The 27,566-nt window shown below is 40.8% G+C and overlaps 1 protein-coding gene across 7 annotated transcripts in view; it reads left to right on the forward strand.

Moving 5' to 3' along the window:
* Plcl1 (phospholipase C like 1 (inactive)) overlaps window positions 1-27,566 on the forward strand; it is a 365,678-nt gene that overhangs the window by 13,834 nt on the left and 324,278 nt on the right. The window contains exon 1 of one of the 7 annotated variants that reach the window (XM_069995725.1): window positions 9,424-9,721. The exons of the other annotated variants lie outside the window; for them this stretch is intronic. Coding sequence (XP_069851826.1) covers window positions 9,485-9,721 — 237 coding nt within the window. The 5' untranslated portion in view covers window positions 9,424-9,484. Of the gene's footprint in view, window positions 1-9,423; window positions 9,722-27,566 lie in introns of those variants that run through there. 7 annotated transcript variants of the gene reach the window in all.

Raw genomic sequence — 27,566 nt, forward strand, 5'->3', positions numbered from 1 at the left:
TGGGATTACAGGTACCTGCATAGTGTCTAGCTTTCCTCTTTGAAGAGGTAGTCTTACAGAATTTTTCTGCCCAGAATCACCTGGCACCAGAATCTCCTGTCTCAGTCTCCCATACACCTTGGAATGAAAAGCTTCTGTTACATCACTGAACAATGAGTTGAGAAAGGCAACTTGTGAATTACTGTGCTCAGGTTGAGCTTGAATCACATAATTGTTCTATGCTAAGCCACTCAACTAGCTAGGAGTACAGGTTTGAGCCATCAGTGCTCACTCCATGCCACTTTCGCCTAGGATTCAGCCCCTATCTGGTGAGCGGCTAGCCTTGTGGTAGAGAAAATGAAATCCTGGTTAAGTTTTTGCTGCCTCTTAAAGCTTTTGCCTAAAAGGGAGCTTCTACTCATTTTTCATTGCCCAAAGCAATTTGCTTTACAGCAATGTGTATTAAGGAAGTGTTCACCTGTGATCATACTAGTGAATGTTAATGATTGGTGAATGAAGAGAAATGAGAGAAAATAGAATATGTGTGTACTTTGTATAATTAAATACTGTTTACCTCATGCATTAGGTATAGAGAAAAGAGATTCTTTTTTTTTTAGTGTGTGTGTGTGTATGTATGTGTGTGTCCTGGGACTTTCACCCAGGGACTGGTTGCTGTATCCCTGAGCTTTTGTGACCAAGACTGTTACTTACCACTTTGAGCCACAGGTCCACATTTGGCTTTTTGATCATTAAGTGAAGATAGGAATCTCCCAAACTTCCTTTTTTTCTTCAAATTCTTTATTGTGATTGATTACATAATTTCCCAAATTTCATAGTATTGTGGGATAGTGATGCTTAGTTGAAGTCACAAACACATTCTAACTTTCATGGGGCGATTGTCCATCGTGGTCTGTAATGTTTATGAGTTCTATGAGCTTTGACAATACTGTTATTTCTTCCATATCAGGTGATACGTACATTTCTTTTGTTTGGCATAGTGTCAGCTGTATCCTCTTTCCCACTCATTCCCTCCCTCCCATCTCTGCCATTGAGTTGATGACTTTGTTTTGATCAAGGTCCAGTGCAGCTGATGGGTCCTGCTGTTGTATGTTTTTCCTTGATTCCCTCTAGTTCTGTGTCCTCCTCCTGGTTTTTCTCCGGTGTGCACATATATACTATATATGTGGTCAGCAGCATGGGGTTATTTAGTAGTGATTCAACCATATGAGTGGAAGTCCTTTGTTTCTTAAGCCTTGTTAACTTTGTCATATCACCTTATGTTTTGGATTTAACATCCACTTATCAGGGAGAACATGTGCCATTTGTCTCTTTGCTCTTGTCTCACTTCACTCAACATTTCTTCTAGTTTCATCCATTTCCCTGCAAATGCCATTATTTTGTCTTTTCTAATGGCTGAGTAATATTCCATTGTGTATAGATACCACAATTTTTGGATCTGTTCATTGTGGTGGGACATCTGAGTTGTTTCCATATCTTGGCTATTGTGAACAGTGCTGCAGTAAGGTGCATGTGCTGCATGGAGGTGCATGTGTTCTTGTATACTGGTTCCTGTTGTTTTGGATAGATGCCTAGAAGTGGTATGATTGGGTCATAAGGGAGGTCAATATTTAGCTTTCTGAGGACCCTCCAGACTGATTTCCAAAGTGGTTGTATAAGTGAACATTCCCACTAGCAGTGTAATAGGGGTCCTCTTTCTCCGCATCTCCTCCAGCATTTGTCATTGGCTGACTTGTGGATGTGGGACATTCTGACTGGTGTAAGGTGGTATCTCAGTTGTCTTTATTTGCATTTCCTTTACAACCAGGGATAGAGTGAACATTTCCTCATGTGTTCCTTTGCAAGTTTTTTTTGGGGGTCCGGTGGTGGGGCCTGAACTCTGGGCCTGGGCGCTGTCCCACAGCTTTTCAGCTCAAGGCTAGTGCTCTACCACTTGAGCCACAGCGCCACTTCTAGCTTTTTTCTTTTTGCTTATGTGGTACTGAGGAATCAAACCCAGGGCGTCAGGCATGCAAGGCAAGCGCTCTACTACTGAGCCACTTTCTCAGCCCTCTTTGCCATTTTTTTAAAAGCAGAACCAAAGAACTACTGGTCATTGAATTAAATTGTACATCTGATTTTTCAAAACTTGTCAAGTATTCACAAAGCAGATAGATTTTCATAGAACTACCAATTGCAGAAACACAAAATAAGTTTCCATATAATCTGGACAGAAGTAACCTCTCCTTCCATCATTAAGAAAATAAACTATTTTTTACAAGTTAAAACTATTAAGTTTACTATGGTGCAAAACACCCATAACATGACGCAAAACCTATTACTTTTAATAAAAAGTATGCCTTTTCATTTTCTATTCTTGGCCCAAATTTTAATTCTTTCCAGTAGAACCAAAACCCCCTGAACCTCTTTCAGTATCATCCAAGACTTGAACTTCTTCAATTTCTGGATAAAAAAATCTGTTCACAAATGAGCTGAGCAATTTGATCACCCTTTTTCACTTCAAACTTCTCTTTGCCAAAATTGAACAATATAACAATAGCTGCTCTTCTGAGACGTCTCTCTTTACTTCCCTTGCTCATTCAGTAATTGGTTTGTTAGGTTTGGGAGGGATTAGTTTCTTGAGGTCCCTGTATATACTGGATATTAACCCCTTTCTGATATATTGCTGGTAAATATTGTTTCCCAGTTAGTTGGTTGTCTTTCCAGCTTGGATGCTATAGCTTTAGCTGTGCAGAAACTTTTTATTTTAAAGTAGTCCCATTTGTCGAGTCTCTCTCCAATTTGTTGTGACCCTGGGACTCTGTTCAGGAAGTTCCTGCCTGTGCCTATAAGTTCAAGTGTTTCTCCTACTCTGTCCTGCAGTAGTTTCAGAGATTCAGGTTTGATGTTAAGGTCTTTAATCCATTTTGAGTTGATGTTGGTGCATGGTGATAGGCTGGGGTCCACTTTTAGTTTTCTGCATGTGGCCGCCCAGTTTTCCCAGCACCAGTGGTTGAAGAGGCTGTGTTTCTTCCATTGTATGTCTTTGGCTCCTTTGTCAAGTATCAGCTGACTGTAGGTGTCTCATGAACTTTCTTGTCTGGGCTGGCGTTGACCCTTAATGCTCAGATCTCAGCCTCCTGAGTAGCTAGGATTACAGGCCTGAATCACCAGTACCCAGAACTTTTATGACTTTTAACCACAGATCACAGACCTTCTCTGCAATTTTAGAAAATAAGCTAAAACCTGGGAACTTGGGGATTCTAACAAGGGTTAATGACAGAGCAAATCCTGGCCATCTAGTTGTACCAGACATTTGGCCTCATGAGACGTTTTTCCTTTAAGAAAAGACTTAAAAATAATTGCTTGTTTTGTAAAGCAGACAAATTTATGACATATTTATATTGAGGTTGACAAAAGAGTTGTTTACTTTAAAAACACACAGACACACAGACACACACATATATATACATATAGAGACACATGGCTTGAAACCAAAAAGGGCTTACATAGGAAACAATCTTTTATTCTTGTTTTATATTTTAATAAATCTTGAATTATAATTTTATGATTATTTAAGTGCTACATGCTGTTTCTTCCTCCAAAAAAATTTGAGGTAGAATGTAGTAAAGATTTGCCTGTGAGCCGGGCGCTGGTGGCTCACGCCTGTAATCCTAGCTACTCAGGAGGCTGAGATCTGAGGATCGCAGTTCAAAGCCAGCCCGGGCAGGAGAGACTGTGAGACTCCTATCTCCAATAAACCACCACAAAACCGGAAGTGGCGCTGTAGCTCAAGTGGTAGAGCGCTCGCCTTGAGCTGAAGAGCTAAGGGACAGCGCCCAGGCCCAGAGGTCAAGCCCCACGGTTGACCAAAAAAAAAGATTTGCCTGTGAGATGAACAAAATAGTGGTAGGACTTCTTGAACAAGAGAAAGCAGTGTAGTAGAGATAGAAATGACTACATATTCTTCCAGTCATTCCTATGATGCTAAAATATTAGTAAACTTCATATCTTGACAGAAAACTTGAAGTTGTTAAACAAAATATAAAAACAAGTCTTTATGATGGTCTCATTGATACCAGTTTATTGGAACTTTTCCTACATGCCTTAGCTTCGGTGTAGGGCATAACCATAATACCTGTTCTAAGTCCAGGATCCATGTCAAGGTTAATACATTGAAAACAAATCAACACCTGTCTTTAAAAGGCATTTGCTGTTGGTATATAAACTGTTCCCAAGTGATGGGCCTGGGGCTCTTGATAGTATATCTTAGCTGTAGCATCTACAAAGGTGATTTCTGCGGTGCTGCCGTAAAGAGGCCTGAGCAATCTGCTCTTTTCAGATGCTGGAGGTTTCCTAGTATCTAAATGAAGCTGCACTTGCTGGACATTGAAGAACTTTGGCTATCATTATCTTAACACACTTTCAGTACTTTGAAGAGTTACTGAACCAGGGAATTGAGCTGTATTGCAAACAGTTTGTAACTTCTCATTTTTATATGACTTATGGAGTACAATTTACTTTGAAATAGGTTGACTTTTAAGTTTGAGTCATGGAAATTCTCTAGTTTTTTGGTTGTACTGAAGTTTGAATTCAGTCTTCTGTGCTTGTAAGGCAGGTCCTCTACTACTTGAGCCACCATTCTAGCCCCTATTTTTTCCAGAGAGTATCTTATGTTTTTTCTTGGGTAGGGCTGGTCACAGACAGATCCTTCTGCCTTGCACCGTGAGTCTCCTGATCCCCTTTTCCCAGGTATCTGGGATCATAGGTAAATACTACCACTCCTAGCCTTAATTTGTTTTTTTTTTTTTTTTTTTTTTTTTTGGTCGGTCGTGGGGCGCTGTCCCTCAGCTCTTCAGCTCAAGGTGGAGCAACAGCGCCACTTCCAGTTTTCTAGTGGTTTATTGGAGATAAGAGTCTCACGGACTTTCCTGCACTTTACTACTTGAGCTACCACTGGTTTTCTGGTGGTTTATTGGAGAGAAGAGTCGGCTGGCTTTGAACCATGGTTCTCAGATCTCAGCCTCCTGAGTAGCTAGGATTACAGGCGTGAGCCATCAGTACCTGGCCTTCTTTGTCTTTCTATGTATTTACACTATAGATTACAAGTTCTGTTTTCTTGACCTAGCAAATCAAAATGATTATAATGTGCATTGGAGAGGACTATGACTCAATATGAATATACATGTGATTCACCTGAATATGTTCTTTGATCACATTCAATGCTATATGAGCTTATCAAGAGAACTGACTCTGAATATAAAAAGTATTTTTGTTGCACATAGATTAGGCAATAAATGTTTTCCTCACACTAATGAATCAGTCATACTTATAGTCTATGTTGATGACAGAGGTTGTGTCAGGCAACTTGCTCTTACTGTAACAAATACCTGAGATAAGTCGGCTCATAGTGAGAAAAGGCTATTCTGGTTCAGTTTCAGATGTTTCAGTCCATGCTGCTGCTCTCACCTGCATCAGGGCAGCATATAATGGTGGAGAGTCTATTCTGGAGTCAGCTTCTCATCTTTTCGCACTGAGACTCAGCAAGAAGAAGAGGCCAGAGACTCACAGTTCCTTTCAAGGACATACCCCTAATAGCCTAATACCCCTTCCCTCCTAGAGCATCACCTCTCAGTAGCACCAACCTGGGGTCTACGCTTTTAATATTCTATTACTATTCTAGATTTAAATTATAGCAGAGATAAGGTTGACATTATGAGATGCCTGTGGCTAAGATCTGAGGGAATGCTTTTTCAGTTTTCAGGACAACCATTGGACTTGTGTCTTAAGGGAATATCATTGCGGGGACGGAGGGGAGAGGATGGGATGGGAAGGGGAAACAAAGGAGGAGGCTACAATACTTGATAAAAAATATACTCATTATCTTGCCCATGTAATTGTAACCCCTCTGTACAGCATTTTCACAATAAAAAAAAAGATAACATCATGTACAGTAAGACGCAGACTTTCAAGTCACTGGTTGGGTCTTAAATCTTGGTTTCACAAGTTCTTACCTGACTCTAGCTTTGAGTAAATTGCTCAAAAAATTATTTTGATTCTTAGTTTTCTGTAAAATGGAGACCAAAATATTTCATAGAGGATTATCAGGTACATAGAGTGCTGTTACCAAAGTGATGCCTCCTATTGTGATTTCTTGGCTGTATATAGAAAATTTTAATGTTCTCACTAGAATGTACTTAGGCTCAAGGTTCTGGAGTTCCTGACCAACCTGGTGTTTGATCTTGAGCAACACCTCTTCAAGTTTGTTAAATCTTGTTAGGTTCCCATCAATTGTTTTTCTCTTAAATCCAGATTTCTAGTTACTTCGGTTTATAAGTACCCTTCTTTTACTTTTGCCTCTGTTCTCTGGATCTTCTCATTTCTGTCCTAGGCAGTGAAATTGTAGGATCCTGAAGAATGAGAAGTCCTATTGTTTTGCAAGTGATAGGATCATTTCTCTTTACCACAGTGATTTTTCAAATGTAGTTGGCAGACTAGGAAGGTCTTCATTCCAAAAATGTTTATTTTTTGTCAGTACTGGGGTTTGAACTCAGAGCTTCATGCTTGCTAGGCTGGTACTCTTACCAGTTGAGCCACACTTTCAGCCCTAATTTTTCTTATCATTTCTGCTCGGACTGGCCTCCCACTGTGATCTTTCAAATAGCTAGTATTACACGTGTCAGCCACTGGAGCTCATTTCTTATTCCACAAATGTTTATGGAACACCTATTCTGTGCCTGGCATTGTTTTGGCAACTGGAGATAAACCAGTAAATAAAATTGTCAAGATCTTTCTGCACATGGAAATTGAAGTCTGTATTTTAGTGAGACAGAGATAAGAGGTCAGTAGGATGGACGAAATAAGTAAACATTTCCATGGACGCAATGATAAAAAAAAATCCTGTAAGGAAAGAAAAAGCAGAATAAGATGAGTAGTGACAGTACGTGTGGAGAGTTATAAGGGCAACTTGAAATTTTTTTATGGTCAGAGAAATCTTCTCTGAGGTGGTGACATTTGAATTGCCCATTCTTTGACTTGCCTGCCACCTCTCCCACCCTTGTTTACTCCCAAATTCCACTTTGTCAGTCCAGTGATTTCCAGTGTGATTTTGTCCAAGGAAAGGGACAAAAATTATGAGTGAAAATAATTCAGAAAGGAAGATTTAATAGAGGGGCAGAAATGTGGTTTTAGCTTCTGACTTAATCAACTCTGACTCTTTGTTATCAAAGGAAAGCATAGCAGAATGTTGGTTATATTTGTGAGGACAGTTAAATAAAAATATTTCCTATGTTAACAGATGGCAGTTCCTTGAACTAATAGCAATGAATGGCTTTTGTGGTGGGTTTAAATCTGGAAACCCTGTAGTTTCACTAATCTGTTGGCAAAACAGACTGGTTGAAAAGGAAACTTGTCCTATATACTGCTGAGTGGGGAAGCATTTGCTCTTGAGGATGTAGTTCACATTTTCTCACTAGAGGGTGGTATTGGTTATAAAAACAAGATCACAGCGAATCTGGGCTGCATGTTGTTTAAAGAAAAGGTAGATCCAAGCCTTCACATGCTACCCTAGAAGTTGGTAAATGTGAAATCTGAAACCTTCCAAGGGCCTCATCCCATCCTGGGCTGGCTGCAGTTCCAGAGGAGCCAGATAAAATAGTGAAGACACTTGGAGGAGATGGGTGACAGATTCTATATTCAGCTACATTAACAAGTAGACAGTGCTCCCTGGGCCCCTCTCCCTACTCTGCTGAATAGAAGGGCTGCTCTAGATGATCCCTAGGTGCTCAGTCTATCTCTAAAATACCTTCTGGGGCAAAAGGATTGAAGAATTTCTTGTGCTCTTTACCAGACTAAGGAAGAAGTGAAATCTTAAATGTTTAGATTGTTAATAATTAAAATACAATTCCCCAAGCAGGGCACCAGTGGTTCACGCCCGTAATCCTAGCTACTCAGGAGGCTGAGATCTGAGGATCACGGTTCAAAGCCAGCCGGGGCAGGAAATTATGTGGAGACTCATCTCCAATAAAACCACTAGAAAACCAGAAGTAGTGCTGTGGCTCAGGTGGTAGAGCGCTCGCCTTGAGCTGAAGAGCTGAGACAGCGCCCAGGCCCAGAGTTCAAGCCCCATGACTGACATAATACAATACAATTCAATGTTACAGTTGAGGTTTGGTATATATCCTAATGCCCCCAAGCCTTTCCTCAAGGCTTCTATCACAGAACCTTAGAACCATTGCTTTCATCTGAGCATTTAAAAATTTTAATTTCGGTAACTTAGTGAATCACCCAGAGCTCTACCTCCGCTCCACACTAGCTTGCTGGAAATGGGCGGAATCCATTTGGGTAAAGTCATCGTAAGGAAGGAGGCTGAACTTTGTCAACTAGGAATGATGTGCGCTGGGGGTGGGAGCTGTCTCCTAACCCACCCTGTCTTCCTCCGACCTGCATGCGCTTTGTTAAGAGCCACTTGCAGAGGCGCTCGCCCCCCACCCCTTGCCATCTTTTTAGACTCTGTAGAGCCTGAAGCGTGCTCTGGAACTCCAGGGTCCCTGGAAGCCGTGCTTTCATCGTTGCTCGGGTGCGACCTCAGGATGGGCGTGAGCCCAGCAGTTAGCCGCAGACTGTCAAGTTTAGCTGTCGCCATAAACGCTTTGGCATGAATACCCGATACCCTCTTCTCATCCCAACTGTACTGGTTTGCGGACGAAGGGCTTCCTCGATCCCCCTCCCCAACCCCTCGCATTTGGTTGCGTTTTCAACACGGTTTGGCACATCTGAACTTCCCAAAACGCCCGTCGGTCCCTTCCTCGCTCTCTCTCTCCCCGGGGTACTCGAGCCCCCGGGCCGGCCGTGGAACGCGTTCCATCCTGGGCGCTCGGGCACACCCCTCCGCAGCGAGGATTGGCCAGGCCGACCCCCGCCTCGGCGAGCCGCGCCTCCTAAGAGGCCCGCACGCCTGCCAATCCCCACGGGCTGTCAAAACAAGTCTCCCCTCCCTGTCACAACAGAGCGGAGGGGAGGCCTCCGCCGGCGCCGCCGCCACCGCCGCGGACGACTTCCTGGGGCCGCCGCGCCGCGGGCAGGCGGCGGGCAGGTGGCGAGAGCGCCCGCCCGCAGGCTCCGGCCCCGGCTCCTCTGTGGCCGCGCGCGCGTCCCGGCGCCCGAGGCCGCCTGGCCCGGCGCCCGGTGCCTTTTGTCTGGTGCAGAGCGGGCGTCGGCTTCGCGTTTCGGGGACCTCCCGCTCCGTTTCTCCTCTCCTCCAGCCTCTCGCGCACGTCTCCTCCCCGCCGGGCCGCCGACCCTCGGACCCCGGCCCCAGCGCGTCCCTGCCCCAGCGATGTCTCCTCCTCAGAAAGTTGCGGCCGCCGCTGCCGCTACCGAGCGCTGAAACAAAGTCTGGCGGGGCCGCCTCCCGCCCGGTGCCCGAGCGCACCGGTGCCCAGCGGCCGGACCTCGAGGCCCGGCGTGCCGCCTTCCCCTCTCCCGGGAGTCCCACACGCACCCGGCCATGGCCGAGGGCGCGGCCGGCAGGGAGGGTCCCGCCCCGCCCGACGCGGCCGGGGGCGAAGACGACCCCCGAGCGGGCCCCGACGCGGGGGACGCCGCGGCGGAGGCCTCCGGGGGCCGCATGAGGGACCGTCGCAGCGGGGTCGTCCTGCCGGGCGCTGCTGGCGCCCCGGCCGACAGCGAGGCCGGCCTCCTGGAGGCGGCAAAGGCGACCCCCCGGCGCAGCAGCATCATCAAGGTAAGCGAAGCCGCGGCGCCCCACGGGCCCGCCTGGGTGTGGGCTGTGGGCGCGGGTGGGCCGGGGGCCCCGCGCAGCCGGGACGCACCGGCAGGCACACGGCAGGGTCTGCATTGTTTTCTCCCACCGCCTTCTTAGTCGGGAGGTCCCCAGACTCCGGGCGGTAGAGGCAGAAGGGACCCCCGGCCTCCCCCCCCCATCTCCCCAACAGTCAGTGGAGGAAAAAGTTCCGCTTTGCGTCTTGGCGTTTTGGTGGATTCCCCCCTGGTTTTCTCTGCAAGCCTCGCTAGCCCACTGATGGGAGAAGGGAGGACTCAGGGGAAATGCAGACCCAAGGGCTGGCTCTGCCCTGCCCTCCGCTCTCCACTCTCCATGGAAGGTTGGCTTTTCATGAAGAGTAAAGCACAGCTTACACTCGAGTGAAAAAAATTCCCTCCAGATACAAATGGTCCGGAAATCCTAAGAGGCTTGAACTTTCCGGTAGGCAGGCGGATTTCTTCTTTTTTTTTCCAGCCGACTCTAAAGCAACTGTTTTTTTTTTTTTTAAAGTGATAAAAGAGCTCAGAGTTTTGTCATTGCAGAATGCACAAGCGGAAGGCAATCAATCCCCAAGGTTCATCCATAGCCGGTGCGGTTACAACCACACACAGGGAAACCACTTCCCGCCCCCAGCCCCAGCCCCGCAGGATTTCTTTTCCTCCATCTGGCAGGGAATTTGTAAACCTCTCTGCCTTCCTTCCACTGGGGAGCTTGTTTCCTCTGAGATTTCATCTTTGGGGTGTGCATAACTTTGGGGGTGAACTCTGGCAGAGGCTGTGGAAAAGGACTTCTTAGCATAAAGGCTCATGGATAGTCGTGAAATGAAAGCTGGTAAAGCAGAATGAACACACACACACACACACACACGTGTGGATACACAAAACAAATACACTAATGAAGACAGTGAAAGATGGATTTGAAACTACCTGTTCAGTTACTGGGTGTGCCAATACATTCAGGAGCTTGTTCAGGTTGAAGAGGTGTAACAACTGCATAATGCAGGTCTCTTTTCGTAGCTAAGAGCAGCAGTGTTTGCACTCAAGAGTTCCTAGTTTCACATGTGATGTGATTTAGGCTTTTTCCCAACACAGACACATGGAAATTTAAAACCACTGGAGAGAATTCTGATTTAAAGAGTGGATGTTAAATCCAAATAAGTTATTTCTGTTTTTTTTTGTGGTGTTTTGATTGAGGGGTTATGAATTTGCATAGAAGATGTGACCAGTTTTTATATGTGTGTGTGTGTGTGTGTGTGTGTGTGTGTGTGTGTGTGTGCTGGTCCTGGGGCTTGAACTCAGTGCCTGAGTACTGTCCCTAAGCTTTTATGCTTACAACTAGTGCACCACCACTTGAACTACAGCTCTACTTCTGGCCTTTTGGTAGTTAACTGGAGATGAGAGTCTCACAGACTTTCCTGTCAGAGTTGGCTTTGAACTGTGGTCCTCAGATCTCAGCCTCCTGAGCAGCCAGGATTACAGGTGTGAGCCACTGGCATCTGGTGACTTTTAAAACTACAAGTCAAAAAGCATATTGTCTTGAAACATTAAGAATTCATTGAAATTATTGAAAATTCATTGACATTTTGGATTTTAAGATGTTGACACATGTAGCCCCGTGTGTGTGTGTGTGCGCGTGTGTGTGTGCGCGCGCGTGCGCAGGTCCTGGGGCTTGAACTCAGTGCCTGACACTCTAAGATGGTATATGATGATAAAAAAAGTTTTATAATGCTGCAAAAATGCAAGTAATGATATCAGGTACGGGTAGCTCATGCCTGTAATCCCAGCTACTCCGGAGGGTGAGATCTGAGGATTGTGGTTCACAACCAGCCACAGCAGAAAAAGTCTGTGAGATTCTTACCTAGAATTAACTACCAGAAAACCAGAAGTGGTACTGTGACTCAAAGTTGGTAGAGTTCTAGCCTTGAAAAACAGAGCTCAGGCCCCAAGTGGGTGGCTCACTCCTGTAACCCAGCTACTCAGGGAGCTGAGAATTGAGGATGGCTGTTCAGAGCCAGCCCAGGCAGAAAAAAAATCCCTGTGAGACTCTTCAATTAATCACTCAAAAGTTGGAAGTGGCCTGTCGCTCAAGTAGCCTTGAGCACAGAAAGGCCCAGGGACGATGCCCTAGCCCTGAGTTCAAGCCCTACTACTGACCAAAACAAAACAAAACAAAACAAAACACCAAACAAACAAAAAACAAGTAATGAAGTATAAGGAATATAGAAATTTTTGTAACTAAGGTTGCCGCTTTTAATATTTTTGCATTGTACAATATACTTAGAAGGCTCATTGCTGAATAATGGTGCCTCTTTTCAAGTTTCTTTTTGTAACTAAAAGGAAAGGAGACAACAGAGAATCAACTTTTTCCTTACATAGATATTTAGCAAAAACGATCTTTACAATAAAAAAATGAAATTAAGTACATTATTTTAAGCTTGATTTAATTGAAAAATCTATACATGATTTTAAAAGACTAAATATTGCAAAGGCCTGTGAGGACTTTTGACTACTCCACACTCCATCTTAGAGTCCACCTCATAGCTGTTAACACTTTCTTACGTATCCTTCCAAAATACTCCATGCATTCAGGAGTGTATACATCACTTTTCTCACTACTGTGATAAAATACCCGAGACAACAGCTTAAGAGAGAACACATGTATTTTGACTCTTGGCTTCAGTGTGTCAGTACATCATAGCAAGAGTGGACATTGTGAAGATGAGAAGTTTACATCATGGCTGAAAGGAAGCAGAGAAAAAGGGAATGTGAGAAGGGGCCAGGACATAGCCTTGGAGGACATACTTCCAGTGAATTATTTCTTCCAAGTAGGCCCCACCTTCTACCTTTCATCACAGCCCAATAATGCCATCATCTTGTGAATCTATCAAGGAATGAATCCATCCATTGAGTCTGAGCTTTCATGATCTAACGGTTTCTGGAAATGCCATCACAGAAGCAAACAAAGGTGTGCTTTAATAACCATCTAGGACTTTCTTCAGCTAGTTGAATTGACAATTAAGGGTATTGTTCACACTTGTATAACAATGCATATTGGTAATAATCTATTGCGGCTTCTGTTTTATTTGATAAAATGTGGCTAGAGTTTTATTGTCCTCCTAATTTCAAACTTGCTTGATGCCTAGGGGATTGTTGGTATTTATTGTGATGAGCAAATTAATCTTTTTTGAAATTCTGTTTTTATTATCTTTACATAGTTGTACAAAAGGGTTGCCATTCAAAAATCAGTTTGTAAATATAGTGAATCTTGATTGATATCACCCCTGAGCAAGTAATTGATCTTTCAGAGGTAGAGTAGGGGCGATGCCATTCTTTCTGATAGAAGCATAAAATTCCATTGTGTAAATATACCACATTTTCTTGATCTATTCATCTATTGAGGGGCATCTGGGTTGATTCCATAACTTAGCTATGGTAAATAATGCTGCTGTGAACATAGTTGTGCTGGTAGCTTTAGTGTGGCCTAGTTTGAGATGATTTGGATAAATGCCCAGGAGTGGGATTGTTGAATCATAGGGAAGTCTATGCTTAGTCTTTTTTTCTTCTTTTGATAGGTTGTGATACTTTAACTCTGGGCCTGGGTGCTGTCCTTCAGCTCTTCAGCTCAAGGCTAGCACTCTAACACTTGAGCCAGAGTGCTACTTCAGGCTTTTTCTGCTTATGTGGTACTGAGGAATTGAATTCAGGGCCTCATGCATGAAAGTCAAGCACTCTACCACTGAGCAACCTTCCCAGCCCTATGTTTAGTCTTTTGAGGAACCTTTATACTGCCTTCCAGAGTGGTTGAACCAGCTTACATTCCCATTAACAGTGTAGTAGTGTTCCCTTTTGGCCACATCCCCGCCAGCACCTGTTATTATTTGTTTTCTTGATAATGGCCATTCTAACTGGGGTGAGGTAAAGAAATGGAAAGACTTGGAAAAAATCATATTAAGTGAAGTAAACCAGACCCAAAGAAACATAGGCTCTATGGTTTCCCTCATTTGTAATAACTAGTCTATGCCTAAGTTAGTCCTGACAGAGAATCATAATAGCTCAAGAGCTATGTACATATAACCATATAAAATGATGCTAATTGAAATGAACTCCAAGACATCGAAACAACAGGTCTTTTTTTTTCAATGGTCAACCTTGATGTACTGTATATAGTCCTTTCTTCTTATTTTATTTCATTTTTTCCCCATTGGTTTATCCTGGTAATCTCTGTCTTTGATTTTGGTACCCTCCATCTTGTATATGCGTTTATCTGATTGGGTGAAAGAAACAACAAAATGCTGAAAGAAGTACAAAAGATGACCCATTGCAACAATGGTATGCACAGGACATATGTTGGAAATGAACTTTACAACTTTGTGGTGGGGGAGGAGTGGGGTGAGGAGAGGGATAGTGGGAGAACAACAATGGAGTGGGTAACAATGTTCAATGAGAAATGTACCTTACTCATGTAAATGTAACCCCTCTGTACAGCATCTTTACAATAAAATAAAATTAAAAAAAGAGGTAGAGTAGGTAGAGTTGTTGGGATTTGCTCTTGTAGGCCTTTTTTCTTTTTCAGAGAGAAAGAAGCAGGTGGGCTCTGTTAGAGTCTGTATATATATCTGAGATCAAAAACTTTTTCTGCTGCTATCTTGAACCTGATACTACATAGTTTGGCAGCATTAGCATAGTAAAATTATTAACTTCTTAAAAAAACTCAGTCACTTTACATTGCTGTAAGAAAACACCTGAGCAAATTGACAGAAATGGGGGGGCAGATTTATTTTGGCTCATGGCTTCTTGGCTCTGGCCCATCATCACTGGGCTGTATGTTTTTGGGTCTGTAGTGAGGCAGACCACATAGCAGAGAATAAAGAGTTTCCTTATGGTGGCCAGGTAGCAAAGAAAGTCAAAGGAGGACCAGGGATACAATATGGCTTTCAAGGGTGCACTCCCAGTGACCTATTTCCTCCAACTAGTCCCTAAATCCTAGTTTCTACTACCTTGCAATAATGTTATCAAATTATGAATCCATCAATGGATTCATCCATTGACTAGGTCAGAACCTGTATGATCCAGTCACCTATTGAAAGCCTTACTTATTGAGGACCAAAATTTCAACACATTAGTTGGCAGCGGTGGGGGAAAGCGTTCCATATCCAATCCATAAGATCACATAAGAAATTCCTAGCACATGTTCTATGGAAAGAGAAAATGCATTTGTTGTAGTTTTGCCAAGGTTTCTTTTCTCTTTTTAAATTTGGCATTGAAACATATACAGGAAAACAAAAGGCTTTAATGTATTTTCTATTAAAAGTAACTACTATTCCAAATAGCCACTGTAAAAAGTAATTGATATTCATGATCATAATCATCATATTTTAAATGTTTTTCAGCTCTTTTTAGTGTATTGTTTCCATTTAAATCATTTTAATGCTCTTTATTAACCTGAATATTAGATAAATCAGAGTAGTAGATTCCTCTGTTCAGCTGGAAAAGACTGTCTTATATTAATAAAAGGAATGTTTTCTGTAAATTTTCCCTTCCTAATTCAAAACCATGTGTGTAGTGGAGAAAACAATTTCCTTTTGAGCTGATGAAAACAATGGCAATGTTTATCTGTACACATCTTTGGAAAGTATTTCTACTCTTACAGTGTTTCTTTCCTTAAACTTCCAGTCCTAAGTTTTAAAAATTTCATGTAAGAAATGGTTTGTCTTTAATACATTTTTTGTTTTTTTCTTGTGTTGATTTTTCTAGCAACATGGACATTGATAAATGCTGCATTTTTCAGTGTTTTGCAAAATACCACAATAATTCAATTGAGTCAATTTTAATTTCTTCCTGACTTGTGGCTTAAAATGACAAATTAAGAACAAGCTAACAGGTAATATCTAATAGTTGTGTGCTACTTGGTGTTTGTATACTACTTTGTGTTTGAGTATTTTTTAGATAAGATATATGTTGGACCATTTATCTATCTGGTACTTGATATCAATCTTGTAACATTTAAAATATTTAACAGTTTAAATTACAGTTAATAGCTTTATATTCTGTAATGTTCTAGAAAAAGAAAGCAATGTAGGCTGGGAAGGTGGCTTAGAGGTAGAGTGCTTGTCTTGCATGCATAAGGCCCTGGGTTCAATTCCTTAGTACCACATAAGCAGAAAAAGCCAGAAGTGGTGCTGTGGCTCAAGTGGTAGGGCGCTAGAGTTGAGCTGAAGAGCTGAGGGACAGCACCCAGGCCCAGAGTTCAGGCCCGTGACTGACAAAAAAAAAAAAAAAAGCAATGTAGATTATTCTTTATGCTAGATGGTAGGAATGGAGGTACATACATGTTTTAAAAGTCATAGCTGATTTATGTTCCAGTACATGTGACATATTGATGAGTCTACTTTGTTCTATTTTGATTCCACTTAGTATGAATTCTGTAGGCAAGGAAGAGTGGAAATTATCATGTGAATCTCATGAGTATGGGTATGTGATATAAAGCTATGTGTTGAGAATGAGGATCAAGCATCTAAAATAATGATTAGCTTTAGTCTTGTCATGGCCAGCCTCATTTTGTTTTTTGTTTTTTGTTTTTGTCTGTTGTGGGGCCTTGACCTCTTGGCCTGGGTGCTGTCCCTCATCTCTTCAACTCAAGGCTGACTCTCTACAACTTGAGCCACAGCACCACTTCTGGTTTTCTGGTGGTTTATTGGAGATAAGAGTCTCATGGACTTTCCAGCCCTGCCTGGCTTTGAACCGTGATCCTTAGATCTCAGTCTCCTGAGTAGCTAGGCTTATAGAAGTGTGCCATTGGTGCCCAACTGTCAGTCTCATTTTATGTGGGTTTCTGAGCTGCAACTTGAAGAATGTACCTTGGGTACCAGTGGATTCATAGCAAAGTTAGGACTTTCCTCAAGGGATATCGGGGATGCAATTCACATTAAGTGCTGCCTACTATGAGTTAGGTATTAAACTAAGAACTTACATATTATTTCATACTTAATTCTCACAGTAAGCCCTCTAAAGTCAGAGAGGCAGAGAGAACTCTTGATGTATGATATGGAGTCAGGATTCAAAGCCTTAGCTGCTTAACTCTAGAGCGTGCATTCTTATTCTGATTCTCAGGTTAGAAACAGCCTAAACGTGAGAGTGAGTGAAGAATCTGAATCTTGGGCCTCAAGACATTGTCCTTTCTTTACTTTTCAAATTTCAAACACCTGGACTTTGATGACTCAGGAGAAGGATTACAACCTTTCTCATATTTTCTAGGTCTGTGCTATATTTAGAAAGGCAGAACAATTTGGGAAGTGTCAATATGTGGAGCCCCACACCTCTTTTTAGAATTAATATTGTAGCACACATTTGTTGTTTTTCCACTGGACCCATTTCCCATGTTCCTTCAGATAATGGTCTGTGAGAAAGATTATAGTCTCATTTGTATTGAAACATAGAGGAAGCCATACCTGGAACATAGAATAGTTTCTTTCTAGGGTAGTGAAACATTAGAGGATCTTCATTAGGAGCTCTCTTCAGATCAAGGCGAGCGCTCTACCGCTTGAACCACAGCGCCACTCCCAGTTTTCTAGTGGTTTATTGTAGGTAAGAGTCTCACAGACTTTCCTGCCTGGGCTGGCTTTGAACCGAGATCCTCAGATCTCAGCCTTCTGAGTAGCTAGGATGCCCAGCTTTGAAAGTAGTTTTAAAGGAACATTTATGAGGGGAAATGAAATGTGACTGGAAACTGCTTAAAGTTCTAGGGATGCTATGAGTTCCATAGGCTTTTGTAGATCTGGAAATCATTCAGAATTTATAAATTACCCTTTGTTAAAAACTCCCAAGTAACAAACTTATGGATGAATTTCAAGGGAAAAAACCTGAGTATTCAGTGGAGCTGGCCCACTATGAGTGTGATCCTTCAGTTGGGATTCAATTTGAGTTCTCTTGAAGTGTGATTCATCTGTTTAAATAGCGTAGGGCTGCTTACATGACTTTGGTTTCTTAGCCTTGAACCACTTAGGTGATTTGATTTATTATCCCAACAACATCAGTCAGAATGTTTACTTTCTCTAGATTTGCTACAAAATGATGGTCACATTTCAGCTTAGAAGTGGTTTCTTCTTATTGCTTGGCCTTTCTTATAGCACCTCCTGAGAGAAGGAGGAATAAACTTCTGGTGAAGAGGAGCCATGTTATACTCTGACAAGAGGTTTTAGAAGTGCTTGTCCATCAGTGATTGTTACTACTATTAGTACTTGTTTATTTTCCCTTTTACAGACTATATAAGGTTTAAAAAGTATAAACTAATAGCATAGTGATTGAGAAATTAAATACACATTGTGGTTACCACTGAGTAGTTGTTTTCCCAGACTCCCCCCACTTTTTTTTTTTTACAATATAGAAAATAGGCAATTAAAATTTTTTACAGTAAAATGTCAATTGAACATTTATTGCCAAATAGTGCCTCAGGCACAGCTGAGAATCGTGAAAAGACATCAGGAGACTGCCGACCTCATCTTGATGCTACTAAACAATCCTTTAACTGCTTCTGGGCAATGCCAGAGCAACTGACGAGGCAGTGGGCCAGGGACAGCACAACAAGAATCACATTATCTTTCCCGCTCCCCCAGTCACTGCTGTGTAGCCTTGGTAATTATGAGTATTGAAAATAATTCCATGTTCAGAACTAATGTCCAAACTGAGATAGACATACTTTTGTACATCTAAAAAGTTAGCAAACTTCAAATGAATAAAAGTTTGGAATTTACTTTTGGGATTCATCCTCAGTAAATGAACTACTGGTTATAAAATAGAGAGGAAAAATAATTTGATTGGGCTTTCAATTTAAACACAAGATAATAAATCAATAAATCTTAATATAGTGAGATCTGTTCGTTCTGGAAGATCTCTTACTGTATGTGTGTTTATATGTATTTACTTGTTGCATGTATATATTTATTTGCTAGGGCAGGTGATTGAACATTTGAGGCATGTTCACAACCCTCAAAATCTCATATTTTGAAAAGTGTATATATTTTTGTGCCAGTCTTTGATCTTGAACTCTCAGGGTCTGGGGTGCTAATCCCAAGCTTTTGTGCTCAAGGGTGGTGCTCTACAACTTGAGCCACAGTTTCATTTCCAGCTTTTTGGTGATTAATTGGAGATAAGAATCTTATGTACTTTCCTGCTTGGAATGGCTTCAAACTACAGTCCTCAGATCTCAGTCTTCTGAGTAGCTAGTATTACAGGTATGAGCTACCAGAGCTCCACAAGTGTTTAATAATATAAGAAAGGCTTATTTGTAGTATTGTTCAATTTTACTCATCTTTGTATTCTACATAGTTCATTTCTGTATCTCAGTTCTCACAATAGGACACAATAGAGTTTATTATAATTATTGACTATACTAAACCAATAATAGCAATTAGGACAAAGGGCTAATTTCTGTAATAACATTCTGTTCTAAGTACTGATTGGTATATTTCAGCTAACATTGATGGCAACAAAATCATAGTATGACAAAGTATTGGAATAATCTCTTGGGTTTAAAATTGGATTTGATATTTAGTTTTATTTGTATCATCTTATGTGGGTGGTTGATGTGTTTTAGAGAGATGTTATTTATTTTGAAAATAGTACATTTTTTGTTTTTGTTTTGGTAATGTCTGTCTTGGGGCTTGAACTTAGGGCTTGAGCTCAGAGCTTGGGTGCTGTCCTTGAGCTTTTTTTGCTCAAGTCTAGCACTGTACCACTTGATCCACAGCTCTACTTCTTGCTTTTTTGTTAGTTAATTTGAGATAAGAATCTAAAAGACTTTCTTGCCTGGGCTGGCTTCAAGCCTTGATCCTCAGGTCTTAGCTTCTCTTGAGTAGCTAGGATTACAGGTGTGAGCCAGGGATGCCTGGCCCTGAGCAGTACCATTTTAGCTTATCTCATTTATGATCAGTTTATTGTTATTTTGAGAAAAGTAGGATTATGTATGCTGAGCAGAAAATAGCTTTTATTTATATCACCATTTTGAGTCTGGGTAGAACAATTTTGAAAACAATACAATTAATTCCAAATAAAAATCCAATATAACTAAAATATTTCAATAAATGTGTTTAGTTCCTTGGTATTTCTGAGTTCGTATTTAGTAATTTATGAAAGTGTGCTCTTATAAGCAATAATGTTGTTTGTTCTTAATCATACAACTTTGTATTCAATATTCAAAATGCCTTTGAAAGGTAACATCTGCTGTGTTCATTCTTGCATGCTGACCTTTTTAAAGAGCCTTTAAAAATATGCTAATTCTGGATGAACTACAGATTAAGCCCAGGCAGTGTGTACAAGTTGACACGTTGGTATTATTTCCAATGGCACAGTATCCTGGTTAAACATGTTGAAATTGTGATTTACTGTAAGTTTGGGGAATTAGATATTCTCAAAGTTGGAATATCTTTAGAAGAACATGGCAGGATATAAATGTACCAACAGGATACTTTATGTTTATACTTTAAACTTATAGTTGGGACCAACATTTTAATGTAGAATTCTGAAAAGCTGGAATGGCCACATCTAGGCATTTTCCCCGAAGCCTTAAGTGACCTATGTGCTCAAAACCCACACTCCATCTCCTGTGCTTCACAGTTGGTGATGAAGATGTGCTTCTTAAATGCACACAGTAGGGATAGAGAATAAGGTATCACAGATGTGGTCTGCAGGGCATCTCCTTTGGCTCAGGCTGTATCAGAATCATGCTTAGGAAAGATGTATTTGTGTCATAGAGTTACTGTCCTGCTCTCTTTCACCTCTGCCTTGATTGTGCATTGGGGAGACAGAAGAGATCATCTGATGTGTATATGACATCTCTCTTCCTTTAAAAGTTTCCCTCTATGAAATACCATCCTTGAATTTACAATTTCTTAATTATCATTGGCCATGACTAAATTTTGGAATAGTTGTAATGTAATACCCCAAATTTCCAAAACCAAGCAATGGTAAAGTTTTGAATATGTTGGTCTGTCTGGACTGGATCTGGGAGAAAAACCAAGTAAATATAACCAGTTCATTCTTGTATTGTTTTGCAATAAAAGCAACCACCATTAAGCTAGATGCATATGTGTTATTTGAGTAGTAATTCACAGGAGTTTAGGAAACACCAATGATCTGAGGTGCTTGTTTTGGCTTAAGTGTTTTGAGTTTTTACTCTTGAAAATCTTAAGTATTGGCTTATTGTTGCTGCTGTACAAATTGCTACAAAGTTAATGGTTAAAACAATGTACATTTATTATTTTACATTTTAGAGCCATTATTGTGTTCTTATATGCAATAATATAATAGGCTTTCTAGCCTGCATGGCAATGTAATATATTAAAACAAGAATAAAACTACAGTTTCCTCAGTGCTGCTCCTTAGTACTACTAGTATCAAAGTTTTATTTCCATGTAAGCTCATCTCACAGAGAATCAGTTGCTTTGTGGTTTCATAGTTACTTGGACCAGATTTTAGAATGTTTTCTATTATATAAAGCTTGTTAAAAGTAAAAAGAGGAGCCGGGCGCTGGTGGCTAGCTAGTAATCCTAGCTACTCAGGAGGCTGAGATCTGAGGATCGCGGTTCAAAGCCAGCCCGGGCAGGAGAGACCGTGAGACTCCTATCTCCAATAAACCACCAGAAAACCAGAAATGGCGCTGTAGCTCAAGTGTTAGAGTGCTCGCCTTGAGCTGAATAGCTGAGGGACAGTGCCCAGGCCCAGAGTTCAAGTCCCATGACCGACAAAAAAAAAAAAAAAAGTAAAAAGAGGAAAGCATTTTTCTTCACTGACACTAAACAATGTCAACTGGTGTTAAGCCACTAAGATAAAAAGTTAGAATCATAATTTAAAAATACCTGGATATAGAAATTAAATATTTGTTTATCTGAACTGAAAACTGTACAGGATATTTTTGCTATTTTTAAGTTCTTAAAAAAGTCTGGAGAATTGACTAGGTTTTTAATGTGCTTCATATCTTTGAAAAAGTGTTTCCCTCCTCCCCCCACAAGCTAAAAAACAATTTCTTATAGACATAAAAGATTAACTATGTTTATCTGACTGCATGTCTTAAATCTTTAAGTAGCTAATTAGTGGTTTAATTTTTTTTTGTGTGTGTGTTGGTTGGTCCTAGGGCTTGAACTGAACTTGGGCACTCTTCCTGAGCTTATTTTGCTCAAGGGTAGTGCTCTACCACTTGAGCCACAGATCCACTTCTGGCTTTTTCTATGATTATTTGGAGATATGAGTCTCACGGACTTTCACACCTGGGCTGGCTTTGAACCTTGATCCTCAGATTTCAGCCTCCTGAGTAGCTAGGATTTCAGGCATGAGCCACTGGTACCTGGCTAATGGTTTAAATTTTGATACTTAAGTTTTACAGTTGAAAATGGTTTATATTTTACAGATCAAGTAGCTGATGAATTTAGATTATCTTATTCCTAACAAAGACCTTGGTGTTAGGACCCATAGGCTGTGTTTGTGGTTTACTTAAGTACTTCCCCCACCTCTTGTCATTTGGATCTTTTTCTTCATAAATTGTTATATTTTCAGCTTTGTAGAAGTGTATAGTCAATGCTGATAAGGAAATAATACTGTTGGTGGCACCTAGTCTCTTGTTTTCTTTAGATAAGTGGCTTGATCTACATCTGAATTCAAAATATCAGAAAAGGGAATACTTTGGAAATATAGTGCAACTATGTTTGAAGATAACAGAACTTCAGTGAAAGCTATTAATCAATAGAGGATTGGAGAGGAGTGGAAGAGAAAGCAATAGAGAAGGCTGTTCTGAGCAAAATATAATATAAGCACATCAGAAGTACCACAGTGAAACCCCTGGTGTAACTAGTACACACTAAAAATAAGTGACAGGAAAGTAAAACAGGCTGGGATGGAGACTGGGAAGCTAACAAAGAGGGTGAGTGAGGATAAATGTAGTTGTTATAGTTTAGTTATGTATGAAAACAGAACAAGGAAACCTGGTGAAATTGCTTTAAGAGCAGGGAGTGAGTAAGAACAGGGAGACTCAGGGCTAAGGTCGAATTAGATACATTGTATATATGTATGGAAATATCACAGTGAACCTCATCCCCTTGTACAAATGATGTATGTTAATAAAAATAGAAAGAAATATAAAAATTACCATTGAAAATTGAATTTAGCAGAGCCATAAGTATCTGAATTTTTTTGTTCACTTTCTGTATTTATAGGTATTTGGATTTTTTGGGGTCAGTTGTGGGGCTTAAACCCTGGGCCTGGGCACTGTCCTTGGGCTCTTCAACCCAAGGCTAATGCTCTACCAGTTGAGCCACAGTGCCACTTCCAGCTTTTTCTGCGTATGTGGTGCTGAGTAATCAAACCCAGGGCCTCATGCATGCAAGGCAAGCACTCTACCACTGAACCACCTTCCCAGCCCAGTATTTGGATTTTTTAGGTAGTACATTTCTCTAACAAAGAGATCTCAATATACTATGGAAGCTTATTTCTCTAATAAGTAAGAGTAGGTAGGTTATTCCAAACCAGATAGGTTGTTCTGCTTCTTTACCAACATATCTCTTCTACCTTATAAGAAAGAGGAAAAACAATGGCAAATAGCCTCCTTTTTTTTTTTTTTTTGTTGGTCTTGGGGCTTGAATTCTGGGCCTGGGCACTGTCCCTAAGCTCTTCAGCTCAAGGTTAGTGCTCTACCACTTGGGCCATGCCATCACTTCTGGTTTTCTGGTGGTTTATTGGCAATAAGAGTTTCACGGCTTTTCCTGCCTCGGCTGGCTTTGAACTGTGATCCTCAGATCTCAGCCTCCTGAGTGGCCATGATTACAGATGTGAGCCATCAGCAAATAGCTTTCTTTTTAAGGAAGTGACCTGTAAGTTACACATACTACTTCTGCTCATATTCTGTTGGCCCACCTGCAAAGACTGGCAAATGTATGGTCTATCCTGGTGGTCATGTGCTTAGTTTAGGCATTTGCTATTAGTAAAATGAAGAAGAGGAGACTCTCAGTTTTTGTTAAGGTTAAAATAATTAACCACAGTGTATATGAACCTGGATAATGAGTCAAAGTACTTTTGTGATATTATAGAGTCTACCTTACTCTGTTGTATTCCTTGTTTATATTGTTTGATTTGGTTAACAAAATTGACCCTCACATGGTTCATATCCTATTAGGTTCTGTTTAAAAATTCTATCACATATTCATGGACTATACTTTTTATTCCAAATTGTAAATGTCTCCAAGTGGTGAATTATGGAGAACCTTCAAGTGAAAGCGAGGTAGGCTGCTTTGAGACACTACTGTGTCACACACCGTGTGAAAGAATTTGTGATGAATCTCTTAGGAGAATTTTTGTGTGGTGTATTTGCAGTGAACTCCCTTAGGGGAGACTTTGGAGAGTATTTTGCAGCAAATCACGTAAGTGCGAGGATCCTTCTAGATGCAGCAGGAACTCCTCTACATGTGTGGAACTAGCTGCCAGTCAGCAGGGAGCTCCATCTCATACCAAAGGGAGCCAATTCCATTTTTCAGGCTGCTTTTGTTGTCTGGAAAAATTCTTATGGTGAGCCAAGTCAAGTTCTTCTCTGACATATTTCCTAGGCAGTCCTATTTCTACCTTCGGGAGCCATAAAGAGTAAATTTAAGTTCTCACATGACAGCTCTTGACATATTTGAAGGGAGTTATGTGGGTGTCTCCTCCCACACTCCCACTACAATAATAACCCCTGACATTTATTGAGTGCTTACTATGTTCCAGATACTGTTCTAAGCACTTTACATGTATCATCACATATATTTCCCTCTAGACTTAAGAAGTAGGGATTCTCTACCCCATTTCCCAGGTAAAGAAATTAAACCCCAGACAGGTTCATATAGTGAGTTAATGGCAAGTTCTGACTTGTCAGTGTTTCATTTGAAGTGTTTCTGGACCCTAACATTGGTTGCTATGCTGGACATACTGTGTTCTCCTGTAGTAGACTGCCTTGCTAATATAGTAACTTTTTTTTTTTAAGTTCTGCATTTGGATGTGTACTGTGCTCAGTCTTGACCATTTGCTTGCCTAAAATTTCATCTTTATGAACAATGTATACTTTTTTTTATTGCTTCAAGTGATTGAAACTTTAGAAAAAGTGCCATTATCTCCACCCAGCACTTAAAAGGGACATATAAAACTTAGTAAAAGCATCTAATGAAATAGCTTCCTCCTTAATTTAGCTGAACTGATTTCACCTTAGAATTCAATTGCATCTTTGAATTTTGCCTTAACTGAACAAAAGGCCTCCAGTGATGTCAGACTTTTTGTTTTCTTGAATTATGTTCATTTTGGTAAATTTTGCCATGTTCTATATAGAAAATTTGGATGAAAGCTAAGTATTAAAAAATAATATCTGGGGCTGGGAAGGTGGCTCAGTGGTAGGACACTTGCATGAGGCCTTGGGTTCAATTCCTCAGCACCACATAAGCTAAAAGAAAAAAGCCGGAAGTGGCACTGTGGCTCAAGTGGTAGAGTGCTAGCCTTGAGCTGAAGAGCTGAGGGACAGCGCTCAGGCCCAGAGTTCAGGCCCCACGACCAGACCCCCTCCCCCCCCAAAAAATATCTGATTCAGATTCAGGTTTCAATCCCTTTCCCTCTGTGTTTGGGGATTTAATCCAGAAATCTGTGTTTGCTAGGAAAGTGCTCTGCTACTGAATGGTATCTCTAGTCTTCAGCTTGTGTATTTAAATCTTTTGTTTTCCTTATTAGGGAAGCTCATAAAAATCCAAACTCTTTGATACTAGTTTTGTGGTCCTTCCAAAGATGGAGTACAATGGACAGTATAGATGGGGTCTTAAATAAACAATAAACAATCTTAAAATAAATCCTTACAATTAAGAAGTGAAGCATAACATTTATGCATATTATGTGCAGTAAGACTGGTTTAAGAGCCAGGCACCATTGGCTTAGGCCTATAATCCTAGCTGTTTAGAAGGCTGAAATCTGAGAATCGTGGTTTGAAACAATCCTGGGCAGAAAAGCCCCCCTGAGGTACTTATCTCCAGTTAACCACTCAACAACCAGAAGTTGGGCTGTGGCTCAAAGTCGTAGAGCACTAGCCTTGAGTAAAAAAGAGATCAGGGATAGTGCCCAGTCCCTGAGTTCAAGGCCTACAACTGATTTTTTAAAAAGAATGGTTTAAGGGAGTAATTCCAATTATTTTTCTGCTGCCTTTCTATTTTATTTAACCAAGCCATTGAAAATCTGAGGTGCCTGTAGTTTGTCGTTTTTAGATGTTTGCTACTACCAGGTCTTTATGGATAAGGTGCAAGTCAGCAGGTGGAAGAGGATCTACAGGATGTAACTTTTTCCTTCCTGTTTCTTTATACACATTATGTTTAAACACAGCTTCCTTTACAAAAGCATCCTGATGGAATTGGAATTTTGGCTCAAGTCCTTGTGTAAGCCAATCATGAATTCTATATAAAAGGATGTCATAAGAACTGTAAATAAATTATTGCAGTAGAATGCCAGTGAGTCCAATTCTAGCACTGCACAGTAAACTTAAGTCTAGGGACAGTATTACTGGAAGTGTTTGGATAATAAGCCCTTTCATAGAACACACAGTCAATATTCTCTTAATTTATCATCTGTAACCTTGATCTTGACAAGAACAAAATAAATTAGAATTTTCCTTCCAAACATTGAAGACTTACTGTGTCCTTTTTTTCTCTGTTAGTCTCATCTCACCAACTCAGAAGAAAGGAAACACATTTTAGACCTTCCACGTATCTTCCATAACTCTACTTCAGACATGTACTTCATTTATTCACTCCTTGTCCTTTAAAAAATTTAATCAAGAGAAATCATCTTTTACTACCTGAAAGGATCCATACCCTGAAGCAATGTTGTCTGTTGTTGTTACGTTCACATTACTTAATAGCAACTTACACCTTTGGGGGATATCTTGGGTAGATAAAGAGACACAGCACAGACTTGAAATTTTGTCCTCAAACTTGCTTTCTACTATCTGTGCTTTAATCTTTTTTTTCTGAGCTTCAGTTTCTTCTTTGCCAAAATGAGATTTTTGTTTAACTTATTTTTTATTTTTTCTGAGACAGAATCTTGCAGTGTAGCCCAGTTTGGCCTCAGACAAGTAATTCTCCTGCCTTAGATTCCTTAGTACTGGAATTACAGGGATACTCCACCATGTTTGACTCTAAAATGGACTTTTTTTTTCCAATCAGTGTCTGGGCTCTGTCCCTGAACTTTTCCATTCAAGACTAGAACTCTACCACGTTGAGCCACAGCGCCATTTCTGGTTTTCTGGTGGTTAACTGGGGATAAAAGTCTCATGGACTTTCCTGCCCGGGCTTGACTTCAAATTCTGCTCCTCAGATCTCAGCCTCCTGAGTAGCTAGAATTACAGGAGTGAGCCACTGATGCCTGTCATGCTATCTTTGTGTGGCCAAATTCCAAGACTATTGGAGTTTTTCTCCACTAACAGCCTTTTTGGCAATGCTAATCTTTTTTTTTCCTACACTGTAATGCATTTGGCAAAATTACCTTTAATGACTGACTCATTCATGAATTCACTGATGTTTATTTGTGCCAAGACTGTTTTATAATATAGACATTCAGAGGTGAAGCATAGATATATTCTATACCCTCAATGTTAAGACTTTCAGCCCAGATAGAAAATAGGTGCCACAACAGAGTTACAGATCTGAGCTCCACACAGTAGGCACTTACAATATGTGTTGAATGAATTAATATACCAAAGTCTTTGTAACTGCTGGGTCTTTCCAAGTCTACGTATTTTCCTTTTTCTGTGTTCTTCATCTCAT

Source organism: Dipodomys merriami, unplaced genomic scaffold, assembly GCF_024711535.1.
Source record: "Dipodomys merriami isolate MVZ:Mamm:240054 unplaced genomic scaffold, mDipMer1.0.p SCAF_49, whole genome shotgun sequence".
In the NCBI taxonomy this organism is placed as follows: domain Eukaryota; kingdom Metazoa; phylum Chordata; class Mammalia; order Rodentia; family Heteromyidae; genus Dipodomys; species Dipodomys merriami.